Source organism: Manis javanica, chromosome 7, assembly GCF_040802235.1.
Source record: "Manis javanica isolate MJ-LG chromosome 7, MJ_LKY, whole genome shotgun sequence".
NCBI lineage: Eukaryota > Metazoa > Chordata > Mammalia > Pholidota > Manidae > Manis > Manis javanica.
In genome coordinates, this window is record NC_133162.1 from 27,051,073 (window position 1) to 27,064,349 (window position 13,277).

At 47.4% G+C, this 13,277-nt stretch overlaps 1 protein-coding gene across 5 annotated transcripts in view; it reads right to left on the reverse strand.

The window, feature by feature from the left end:
• Positions 1 to 13,277, reverse strand: part of PAX2 (paired box 2) — an 86,165-nt gene that overhangs the window by 1,509 nt on the left and 71,379 nt on the right. For all 5 annotated transcript variants that reach the window (XM_037001374.2, XM_017680229.3, XM_037001373.2 and 2 more), the window contains one exon: positions 1,832 to 1,933. In XM_037001374.2, the coding sequence (XP_036857269.1) occupies positions 1,832 to 1,933 (102 nt within the window). The remainder of the gene's footprint in view (positions 1 to 1,831; positions 1,934 to 13,277) is intronic.

Here is a 13,277-nt window from a genome sequence, read left to right on the forward strand (position 1 = left end):
CGAAAGGCCCTCGGGACACTTCGTCCCAGAAAGTCCTAAGAATGGCATCTCAGCACAGTGCCAATGCAAGGGGTGGGGGCTCTGCTGGGAAATACCCCCCTGCGCTTTTCCCTCGAGAGATTCGGTACATGGGCCACGCAGCAGGGGAAGGAGGCGGCGGGAAGCAGGTGGACTGCCTGCCGGTCTGGGGCGGTGAATGGAGGGCCCCGTGGGCTGGGAGCCGTCGGAAGCTACTTCCCTCCCTCCGCGGGAGAAAGGCCAGGCCTCCGGGTTTCCCCCTAGCCCTTTCTCCTGTGTGATGACCCCAGACTGTTTACAGTGATCCCTAACCGCGGGTTAAGTAGAGGAGAAGGGGCCCCTCTCAGAGAGGGAGCTGGGGTGGGGGTGGGGGATGCAGCCACTGGAAAGCCTGTTTATTGACGAGGAGGGAAAGCATGCGTGCAGCAGGATAATGAGCTTCTGAGCTCAACTGTGACCAAGAGGAACTGAGCTATCTCCTTCCCCATCGCTAATGAAACAAGTGTAATTTCCTCATCAGCACTAGATTCTGTTTAACGACTCCCCCCTTGCCACCATGAGCTCTCTGCAGCTCTCCTCATCCCCACCTCCTTGCAAACTCCCCTCTCCCGCACCCCCACCTCTCTAAGACCTTCTCCAGCCTCCACCTGCCCACTGCTGGGACCTCCCTGGAAGAATCTCCTTGTCCCCAACACTTCTAGTCCTATGCCAAATCTGGGCAGGAATCCCCTTGCCCACAACTCCCAGCTCTCCTTACCCAGTTCCTCTAATTCCCCTCAGCCCTTATTCTACAACACCCTGCAGCGACCTCCCCCTTTGCCATTGCTCCCTACCCCCAAGCTCTGCTTAACCAGGGCTGTGCCTAGATGGATGGCCCAGGAATAGGACCAGTCACCCTCTTCTATCTCCACAACCTCCGATGTGAGAGGAGCTTTCAGGGAGAGGGGCACACAAGAGGGCAGCCAGCAGGAGTAGGGTGCAGGCCCAGTGAGACTCACCCTTTTTAAGACATGAGTTTTTTGGTGTTTATGCAAAGAGGAGCTTCAACTCTCTTTGGCTTCAAGCCTGGCTCCCAATCTGGGGTGGGGTTTGGGAAGAGCACACGTTCCAACTTCAGTCACCAGACGCTAAATACAGCCTCTGCCTCTCTGGTGCACACAGCCCAAACACAGCTCCTCTCAACCAGGGGATGGGCCTGAGCTCCAGAGAAGCAATGAGAACCCAAGTTCCTCTGAAGAGAACTGGGGGTGCTCTAGCTTGTCTCTGAAGCCAAAGTCTCTCTGGTTCCTACCATAGCCTGCCCTCTCTCTGCTCCTCTTTGATTAGGGACTAGCTCCCTCCGGCCTGGGGTGGGGTCTTCCTTTGGGTTGGTGTGGACCACATTGGCTTTGTTTGAGTGACTGACATGCCCCTGGAAATGGTTCTTGGCTCCAAGTTTCCATGGAAACCAGGGCAGGCTCTTCCAAGCAGTGTCAGCTGGCTGGGGGTGGGCTGGGGCCCTGAGGGCAGAGCTGAGGCTCAGTGCTCCTGGAGCACAGGTCGGGTGGCTGGGCACTGTGGAGGGGCCATGACGTACAGTGGGGTGCGCACAAGGGGACATTTCTGCAAACTTCCTTTCTGGTTTGCGCCTGAGGAAGGATAAGGAACTAATCGCAGCCTCTGGGGAGAAAGAGGGAGAGAATAGCAGTGGTTTGGGGGGAGGGTGTGCTGGGTCTCCCCACCACCCCCAGCCTCAGACTGCAGACCATTCAGAATCTCGCCCGCAATTTAGTTCCCCCCACCTAAATCAGGCAGCTGCAGCACTGTCACCTACCAGGCACCATTCCTGCCAGGGTGGAGGTGGGGTAGCTTCCCTGGCCAGTGGGGGGCACGTGAGGGGGGTAACCAGGCAGGGTGGTGCTCGCCATGTCACGACCTGGAAAAACACAAAGGGGAAGGGGTGAGGCCTGGAAGAGAGGGGCGTGCCTCTAAGCATACCAGGGTACTCCATGGAAAGGAAATTCTGGAAGGAGGAGGAGATGTGTGCAGTTATGTGGGGGTATGTCTGACTGAGCAGGTTCAGGTGTGCCTTCACATGTGTCTAAACTTGTTACCTAACTGTGTGACCTATGATCAGCTGTGTGTATGCACCTATACTGTAGGCCTTCTCTCTGTCTGCACTTGTATATGTGTTTACCTTTGCTTGTCTCTTTGTAGCCCAAACCCAGAGGGAGAAAGGAGGGTGCTGGCCTGGTTTTCCTCCTCCTTCCCAGCATATTTGGCTGTGGTCTCTCCAGTAGCTCAGTGGACCTCTATCCTCTTGCTTCCCTCTCCCCTCATTAATATCCCATCCTTCCTTCAAGCTTGGAGGACACCCTACTACCACCATATTGATTGACTGATGGTCCTCTCCAAATGGAGCTGCAGACTGGGCCTGCCAGGTGTGGAGAGCAGGGGCCAGTTAGTGGGCTATTGTGCTGTTTGTGTTTATGGCATTTAAATGATAGAAAACCATCCCAGAATAGAATCAGGAGTTTTGAGCCAACAATGCAAATAGATCAGATCAAGTTCCAATGAGCAAACCTGCTCCCCCAACCAGCTGCTGGACTCCTGTCCCTGGAGGCCTCTATTAGCTAGAGTGTGGAGGGTGGGAGGCAGGGCTTCCTTAGCAGTGCCCTGGAGTGAAGGCAAAGCAAGCCAGTATTAGGGAGACACCCATGGTCCACAGACATCTCCTCGGGAACACAGCTGCCCCTGAGTGGCCTCCCTCCCTTGCCTGTCCCCTCCATTGCCACGTAGGGGTCACCACCTCCCTTTGCAATGTAGCATGTTCCAATCTCTAGTGACAATTATTTGCCCTCTCCCCTCTCCCATGTTCCCATGCGCTAGAGACTACTTTCTGCTCTCCTGAGTCTCCTGGGTCCCATTTATCCTCCCTAGATTCCCTTATCCTTTTCTTCAGCCAGTGCCACTCTCTCAGTTTAGTCCCTCTGTCCAATGGCAGAAAGGCAAGGTGTGGCTGGAGAAAGTCAGAGACCTATGCATTCTGGCCCAGTTTACTTTCTTTTCACCAGTTGTCCTAGTCTTCATCCTCCTGATGGCTATCCAAAGCACCTCTCTCTTTCCTTGCCACTCTCCCCTTGAAGTTGACTTCACCTCCCACTTCTGAGACGTCTGACTTCCTCACCCTACCTTAACATATCTGAGTGATTCATCCTCTCCTAAGCATACAGAGATACAGCTCAGGTGTTTGCATTTCCAGTTACTTGCAGCACATTTTCATTTGCTGTCCCACTGTCACCTCAAGACTAACAGGAATAAAAGCAGACTCATTTTCCCTTTAGTCACTCTTGAAGACCAGCAGACAAAACCTTTGTATTCCTTTCTGATATAGCCTTTTCCCTCCCCCTTTATATGAAGTCTGTCACCAAGTGCTGTCAGTTCTCCTTCGCAACATCTGTTGGATTTGTTGCATCATTTTATTCCTCTCCCTCAGTTTCCTTAAAATCCCTACCATTCTACTCACCAAGGAAGTTTTTCTCTTCTACGCTATAATGTCTGTGCTCCATGGTTTACCAGGTTTATAATGTGTAGGTTTATATATTCCAGGTTTATTTTATAATGTCATTACAGGTCATAATGCATCAGCTCTGCTGTGTCATTTTATGGCTTCCTCAAAAGATCAAATCAAACTGAGGGCAGGGCCCTGTCTTCTGCTTGCCTATCTTGCATAGTTGGGAACATGGTAGATGCGAAATAAGTACTTGTTGGGTAATTCTCTATCACTCTATTGCACTTATAGCCAATTCCAGGTAGGTTACATTATTTTCTAATCATTTCATATGTGTTGTTCTCCTTTGAAGCAGTAGTAAAGGCTGGGACAAAATGTAAATGTTAGAATCTGCTTTTTCTCTAAAAATAGTTTGACAATGGAATATGGATTTTTATAGGATGATGAAAGATTTACAGTGAAGGACTCATGTATTGTGACTTAGTTTACTCATGCAATAGAATGACCACCCTCTATACCTATCTACTATAGCTAATATCTTATATTTCCTAAAACTCAAGAACAAACAATGGAGTACAATGTCAGACAAGAGATCACTTCAGACTCGCGGAGAGATATAAGAAACAATCTGTTGCTTTGTTGTGGGTTTTTTTCATTGATTTCTGTTGTCAATAAAGGTTACACGCCTCCCAGCCATCTCTCAGTGGAGTGGATCTGAAATGGACAAGGGCTGCAATATCTATCAATTCCTTGAGAGATTAATAATATGGCATTTATTGGTTAAAAAAAAACATCCCAAGACAGAGGAGGCTTAGGGAAGATGTAGAAGTTTTGAAATTGGAAAGAAAGAAAGAGAACCCAATGCTTCCTGGTCTTGCAATCTTAATGTCAACAAAGCAGCCAGGAAAAGAAGTATGCTTCATTCTTAATAAACAGGAATTTAAATGCATCAGAATTCTAATTTTCAGCTGCATAGTTCCAACAACCTGTCAGATATGAATTCCTTGAAATCTAAGGTTTTATCACACAACCCCTGACTTATCTTCAGGAGAGAGGAAGAGAGTCTGGATGAGTAGATAGGTGTTTCTAGCTAACCTGGAGTCACCCTTCTTGCAATGTTTATTGCCACTGGCTTTTTCTCTTACAAAATGGTAAGACCAACTTCCAGCATACAGAAACTTTTGCATGTTAAGAGTCCCCCACAGAACCATTGATTGAAAGACACATTTCTAAATTCTGTTTTAAACACTGAACCAGGGAAGTGCTTTTCAGACATTATTAAAGAAGAGGCCCATGAGGAGCAAAAGGCATACAAGCTTCCTGATGTTATGAATACAGCTGTGCTTTTATTGCAGATTCTGTAACATCAGTAGCACCACCAAGAGGTGCTCATTCAGGACCCCCAAACCAACAAAGGTGCAAGCTACTACATATAAAGCACTCTCAATGGCTTCATTAGTACACAGGTGGTACTGAAGAGCAGGAAAAAATTGAACAAACTCTTGCTAGAGTCATATATTTTTCTGGAACACCATTGTCAATAATGGAAAACACACACTGCAGGAAGTTTTCAAATTATTAAGACCATCATGCCATTTGCCCAGCAGCATTCTCTGAGCAAAGCTCTTCTGGTGAGAGAATACGAATGGGTAATGGGATCTGTGCAAGGAGGTATTAACAGAGTGCTGGGACTTGCATTACTACAGACAGATGGACAAATGGAAGCAGAGACAGACTCTAAAATTGTAAGACAGCACAGCCACCTCCTTAAGACAAACAAAAGCACAGAATGGAGAAAACAGCTACATGGCAAAATACATAAGTTATAAAATATGCGCCATCCAACAGAAGATAGAAAGCAGTAAAGTACTTGTTTTGCTCACTGACAACGTCAGTAGCATGAAAACAGCACCAAGAATCACAAATGGATAAAAGCCCACATGTTACAAACGGATGGACATTTCATGTGGCTCCTTGCTTCCTGAGATGACAGCTTTAAAGGAGGGAGAGAGCCTTAGAGATGACCAGTCTAACTTCCTTGTTTTAAAGTTGAGAAAATGGAGGCATAATGACTTTCCTATGGCTACGGAGCTAGAAGATGAGAAAGCCAATGTTTGAAGCTGTCTATACCACACTGTCTTTTAATGATAACATTAAGCCAGATAATCCCCAGAAGAGCTAAAGAAAATGAAAAGAAGTCATCCAACAAGCAAAACTCATATTGTCACCACGGTCATTAAGATAAGGCAAGAAAAACAGGACACAAAGAATAAAATACTGACACCAAAAGTCTGTAGTAAAACTCCATGGGGTGGAGTATTAATCTCCTTTGAGAGTTTTCTAAAAAACAAACAGGCTCTTCAAGAAACCGTAGTAGTTGGGAATCTTAAAGTACCCAGAAGTGTTAGAAGCACTGTACTTGATGAGGACGTCTTCTCAGTTCAACTGCAGAAGTCCCTGAAGATTCTAAAGCCAATTTCTACAGCAATCACTACATGGGAATCAGACAGGGCACTTTTGTCAGACATTCCTTACCAAATGGGCCAGATCAAATCAATTGTTTTGGAGAATCTAAGTGCAGTTGCTCTAACAAGTACAGAGAAAAGCAAAGTGAAGGACTTTATTAAGAAATTGGCAAATTTCAGTTGCCAGATAATTTATGCTATTTTGTCAGGTCTAAGAGTTGTGTTTCTACTTGCACCTAGACTAGCTAGCAGTCATTGAGCACCTACTATATGCTAGGAACTGTCCTAAATATTTTCTATCTATTATCTCATTTAATCCTCATAATCTGTTTTTAATCCCCATTTTATAGATGAGAAACTAAAGCTTAGAAGGGCTAAGTATTATGTCCAAGGTTTCACACTGAGTAGATGGCAGAACATGAACAAGCAGTATACTTGGGAATTCATTCTAGAATGACATTCTCAAATATTGTAGACCCAGAAAAATAGGTATTTGGTCCAGGAAAGGAACCTGGGATTATGCTAAGCAAATCCTTCCTATAACAGAACATCGTGTCATTTCTTGTTTGTTGTGCATTTCAGTTTTTTCCATTTTCTATAGCAAGGGTTTTAAATTGGGGTTCACTGATCCTGTAGAACTCCATAGATACACTTTAGGGAGCTGACATAAAGCTATACATAAAATGTTATAGACACACACATATGATATCTAGATGGCTTTTACCATATTCTCAAAAGCATTTGTGACTCAAAGATTAACTGTTTTTAAAAGACTTTATAAAAGACTGAAAGAACATCTATTTTTTGGCATAAGAAAGATACTGGTTTGTTTGAAACTACTTAAATTGTACCAATAAACAAGATCATACAAAGAACAGCAAAATAACATGTGAAGAAGCAGAGAGGTTTATATCTAAAGTCAGGAAAATGTCAGCATTTGGAAGGCCAAGGACATCATAGAAGGGACATTGCCAAAGCCACAGAGATGTGCTGGCTCAGTGATGGCTCAGACTGCAAGACTTATTAGACATAGATTTATACAGCAAAAGTTATATTCAATGAGTTGAGAGATGCTTTGCCTCAGCATCGTTCTCTGAAAATGAGCACTTTTGCTATCTTCTTGACACTCTGGAGGACCCTAAGGCCAGAAAACATAACTCTTGTTTTACTATCCTTTCCTCAAGTTTTGTCTGTGTCTCATAAGGTAGCGAAAATGAAGACATTATATTGCTTCAAGGTTGGCAGTCTCTGCCTGCATTTGACACAAGCATTTATAATACTTCCAAGAATACACAGTTATTAAATTAGTAATTACTGCCTAAAATACACTGTACATTTATACTTACTATGCCAATTATGACCACTTTATAACAATTAAGCTATACATAATACACTAAAGTAACAAGCTTTAAGTCAGTCAAAGATTCTTTAAAAGGAGAGGGAAAGAGTTTCCCACATACTTCATTTTGTTTCTTATTTCCCAGGTTTCCAAGTCCTCCCGAAGTTTTCTTCTCTAGGGCCAGAGGTGCCTGGGTGAGGGCCCCCAGCCCCAGGTACTGTCTTGGCCCCACAGCATCCTGAGGCTTGCCTGCTCTGGGTGCCAGCAGAGGGGGCTGCTCTCCTCGCTGAGCTTGCTTCCCACCAACAGCTAGAACTTTAGTCCCTGGTGTGTCCTAGACAGGGATGCTGTCCAGACCCGTGTGAGCTCAGTGAAGTCTGCAACTCGACAGCCAACCTGCTGGACACACCTGTCCTGCTGTTCCCACCTGTCCTCCTAGCACACTGCCCACATCTGGACAGTGATAGCATATGGCTTAGCGCCCCACCAGAGGCAGCTGCCTTCCAACTCAGCTGGACCATGGATGGAGCTGCAGCCTCAGGATCCTGGGAAAACACTAAGGAGTGTTGGGGAGAATCACGTTTTCAAAAGGCTGAAAGGGAACTTGGCTCTCTTCTAGTCCAACTCCCTCATATTACAGAGGAGGAAACTGAGGCCCAGGGAGAGGGGAAGACATCCCAGTCTTCTCCCGGTTTAATTTCCCCATTCGGCTTTCTCTGGCTCCATTAGCAAATTGCAAATGAAGATTGGAGTTGGGCAGGTGCTAGTGCTTCGGAAGCTGGGCCCAGGCTCACCGATGGGCTCAGAGCAAGAGAGACCCTCTTGCTGGGTGGGCAGAGGTTAAGCTTGTTTGCACAGTCTCACGATACTCCGGGTCTCCCAGTTCCTCTCCGGCTTTATTTTGTTCTCTGAGAGCACTGAATTGTCAGCTCTAATCCTTCCGAAAGCGCAGTGTTTTTCAGGCGCTGTGTGTAAGTGAAACCCTAATCCCAAGGAAAACGGCCACTTAAGCTGCTGGAGCATTAGGCTGCTCTCAGAGCCAGCCGCAGATACCCTCTCTCCCTGCCTGCCAGCACGGAGGAGGAGAGGGGAGGATTCCAGACTGAAGGCATGCAAAGCCCTCTCAGAAGTAACAATAGTGGTAGGGCTTGCATCCAAAAGCTCAGGGTTGAAAAAGTGCTGGCTCATTTGCCCTGAGGCTACAGGTAATAGTAGGAGAAGGAACGATTCTGATCACCCTGGGGAGAGAGAGGGGGGTCTTCCTGTCACCTTGGGGGTGGCTGGCTCTCTGGGAGAACAGGCTTTCAGACCTTGCCTAAGCTGCTTTGGGGCCAGCAGGACGTTTCTGAGCCCTTGGTCCCAAAACATACCTGTAACATTCATTGGGATACCACTATTTAAGATTTCTGATCATTCTGGAAAGGTTGGGTTGACTGATTTTACTTTTACTTAGCCAACTTTTTCTTCTTAGAAGGTGCCAAACAATGGAGCAAACAGGCTTAGTGCAGGAGCATTCAACTTTTTGAGGATTCTTCTTTGAGACATCCCAAGCATCTCTAAACATTTATAGCAGCTGAAAGGTTTCCTACAACCTAACTTATCATGAAAGCAGTGCCCAGTGTTTTCTACAGGGCAACCTTTTATTAGCCTGAGTTGGCTACTATAGGCCCTTGAAATAAAGATCATTGCTTTCTTGAAAATACTTTGATTCAGATTCAAACTGGCCTCTCTCCCTGGTCTCTAAACAAATTAGCAGTACCGTGCTGTGGAGTACCGGACACAGTCCATTTGGTATGCTCGGATTTTGGTTCTCCTGGATGGAGGGCAGAGATGAACTGAAGAGTGGAGAGGAACACCCAAGGTGTTGGGCCAAATGTGTTAGGCCAAAGGTTGGCTAGGAAGACCATCGAACTACATCTTTACAAAGACTCCTGGAAAACTTCATACCATCATCCTCCCTCCCACTCTCCTCCCCTCTGCAGCTCTATTAGAAGCCCCCTGTGCTTCTGCCAGTGCACCCCACGGGGGAGGACAGCCCAGCACTACTGGGATGCCTGGGCCGCACAGATGTGATGTTGGATTGAGCTGAGGCTGGGTGGGTATAGTTTTCATTCTGCTCAAATGTGACTTGACTCTCTCAGTTCTAGAATGAATTAGTACCTCTTCTTTTCAATATCCTTTCCCTCTGGAGGTAGATTGGATAAAGGAGGAAGGGAAAGAGCTCTGATCCAATGACTCCCTAGACTGCAGGCCCAGGGCACCGGCAGTATCTGTCAATGTCTCATTGCTATGGAAATGCCCCTGTAATTAAATCAGAGCTGAGGTCTGGGGGCTGGAGGTCCTTGGGGATGTGGCTGGAGGCCTCAGGGATGTTTGGAGGAGGCTAGTTTCTTACTGCTGGGACTTCTCAGCCTAATGAAGGGTCTAGGGCCCATGGATGCTGAGGGGAAGCCCTCAGTTTGGTTTGGCCTCCATGGTAAAGGACTCTGACTTGCTGCTTGTCCAAAGTCGCCCTGGCCCTCTCCTTTCAAGGTTGGAGGGGAACTCTGATGTCTGTGCCCTAAATTCCTCTAGCTAATCAGGGGCTTTGAGCTGACAGACAAGGCTGGGAGATGCCCAGCCTCCTTCAGAAACATTTCTCAGCCTTTATTGCCCTGTCCTCCCCCAGAGGGGGCTGGCAGAGGGCTGAGCTGTTTGTTTTATGGAGGGAAATGCACTTACATTGGAAGGGGGTTGTTAACTACAGGAAAGAAACAGTTTCTGGAGGTCCTCAGGGCTCCCTAAGCAGGAGGAGGGAGGGTTTTCCAGGGTCCACACCTCTTTCTACTAAAAAGCCACTTTGCTGACCATCCCAGATGTGGGCAGGGAGTCTGGGCTCCTAAGCATTTGCAGCCCTTTCGCAGAGTCTGCTCACTGCTGCTCTCACAAGCCTCCAGACTTGGTGGTGGGATGGAGGGGGAGGCAGCCTCTGCTTTTCAGCATTGAACTTCACTTAGTGGCCTCCCCTACCTCTGCTCAAATATGCCCCTACAAGAATCTACTGGTCCCTTTCCCTGCCCTGGGCACTTCCCTCTGTGGCAGCATCTGCATCTCATACAGATCTTAGCCATAGATTCCTCAGAGCTTCAGTCTCTAGGCATCAAGAGAAGTTCTCTCCCGAACTCTTGAATAAAATCACCTTCTCCCTTTCCCCTACTCCTCAAGGTTTGGGAGGCTAACAAGGCTCTTTTCTCACTGGGGAGAAGTGTACTGTCCTTGTCCATAGCTCTCCAATGTTCAGACATTTTTCCAGAGAAAAAGGGCAATTCTTTGTTGAGACTTGGCAGTCTGGGAGCTTGGATAAGCAGGGGACAGGTTCTACTTCCAGGAAGCCTGAAAGCTCCCTCCATGACTCCTGGACCCCAAAGCAATAGTGTGGTCTTCATTCTTTGACCTTTTTGATTTCTGTTACCTGAGGATTTGCTGAGCAGTGGTGGGGAAGGGGACATGGGACCTAGAACTGTGATACATGCAAAACTGATATTTTTTAGGATCTTTTTTAAAAAGTATATTAAGTATGCTTATTTGATAGCTGCTTTTGGATTTTTCTATGATCTCCAGTTCTTGGGGGTGTTGATTGTCCTGTTTACTGCTTCTGTGAACTATCCCTTCATGACAGTTTGTATTCACATAAGGTATGTCAGTTTTTTGTAGTGAGCTCATTTTTAGTGGCAGAAATTTTTCTGCAGGAGGCGGATGTGCCCTGGATTGTGGAGTGTCTCTACAGAGAAGGTTTGCCCTTGTTCCTGCTGGGGTTTCTCAGTCGGTTACTATCCTGGACACGTTTTTATGTAAGTTCTTGACTGGGGTTCCTGCCATGTACTCATGGCAAAAATTTAAACTCTGAACTAGGGTCAGGCTTGGGGTCTCCATTTCTCATGGAGACATTTTTTTTTTTTTCCTCACTTGCATCCCTGGACCATTGGAAAATTTTCTGTATTTCCCTCCCATGGACAGTGTTAACCTGCTCTGTTCCTGGCTTTGTCAGGGTAATGCTCAGTTCTAGATTCTTGCCTTTCTTGGGCCCAAGGTCATGTCTCCTGCCTGGTGTGTTACAACCCCAGCCTCCCCCAGTAAGAGCAGACCTCCACCGAGATACCAATAGTCTCTCACATGCCACTCTGGCTTTGAGTTTCTATTTCTGGCACCAGAGACTGAGGTCTGGTTGTGTATTAACAATTCTTGTTACTCTATTTTATCCAGCTGTATTTTGGTGATTTAGCCTGCCTTGTTTCTGGATGTCAATCTCATTCTTCCATTAAAGCTCTGGGACTAAAAAGAGGGTGGTGAGAATTACTCTTGCACAAAGCTCTCCTGGTGCATGGCAGTGATGCCCCTGAGAAGCCAGCGAAGCCTGCTTGGTGCAGTGGCAATGGGGACTGGTAGGTTGCCTGGCTTCTAGAGCAAGCAAGGAGAACCGCTACACAATCCCTGACTTCCTAGGTCACCATCGCCCTCCACATGGCTCCAGGGTAGGGGACCTGCTCTCACCTTCAGGATGGACTTTTACCAGGCCAAGGGACTCTCTAAATGCTCAGAAACATTTCCAGCTGACTTTGGGAATCTTGAAACTAATACTTATCTTCTCCTCCCAGATCAACATTACTGCCAGTGTCCCCCTCATGCTCTGTTATGGCTGCAAACCTGGACAGGCATATAGGTAGGGGGTATCATGGTGATAGGGGGTCATGGGAAAGAGGCTCTTTTCTATCAGTGATGGGAGACTTGAAAGTATGAAGACATCACGCAGTTGAAATCAGAGCCTTCACTGAAGAGGCCTCAACCCAGAGGCTCTGGGAGTACTTGGGGCAGGAGTGGGGAATGGTTTGATGGCAGTCCCCATGGAGTCATTTGGATGGGTAAGAAATTGGTAGAAGGTAACAGCCACAGCCAGCCAACCCGAGGAAACCTGGGGCCAGAGTGCCCCCACCCACAACTCACTGTCTCACCTAGCTGGTCCCCTTTTCCTTATCACTTAGGAAAGACTCGGCTCGGTTCCAGACCAGCAGCCTAGAGCAGTGGGCTGGAGAGAAGAGATGCCGCTGAGCTAGAGCAGCCCAGCGGCGGAAGGGAAAGTGGGTGATAAATTTAAATAACCAGCTTGACTTGGCAGCTTGCTGAGTTGTGATGCAGTGAAATTAAAATCTCGGCAGAACTTGCAAACACTACCCAGAAAAATTGGTCTCTCTCCTTGGTTCCATGGTGGAAGGTGGGGGTGGCAGTGGTAATGGACTGAGCCCCAGCCTCTGGCAGCCACCCTTGCTTGCAATGTGATTAGCTGTGTCCTGGCCCACTAGGCCCCTCTCTACCCTCCACACAATAGTCCAGGCTCGTCTCTCCTCTCAGTCCTGACCTTGTGGAACAGCTGTATCAAGTGGCTGGTGAAGTTTGAAATCAGCCTCCAGTGCCAGGAGGTGGCAGGAATATCAATAAGGTTGGCTCTTCAGGTTGGGCTAGGGCATTCCTGGGCCAGATTCCTCAGGACTCAGCCCCAAAGGTTTGCAGCCTCAGCCTCCTGTCCCTGGGGAAGGACTGCTGAGTGCTAAGCTGAGGGGGATGAAGAGGGATCCTTGAACACCTCAGGGCACCCAAGCAAGGCTGTGGGCATGGATGACCTCAGTGCTCTCTCACTCTTAGCACACACCTGGCAGAATACCTTAACTTTTCTTCCTCTACCAAAGCCCTTCATATTCTCCAACAAAGTAAGCTTTTTAAGAATCTTTGAGGGGAATTTCTACAAATACACCAAAAGCCTCTCCTGTATCTCATCCCATGCCAGAGCCCACTTCTCACAGATGCCAACATCTTTCTAGAAGAGTTCCCTGAAGTCCACCTCTCCTGGGTCTGCTCCCCTTGCATCACCGCTCACTGCTACCCACAAAGTTCTGGCCCGAAGGCTAGCATGCTGGACCCACTCCTGCGACAG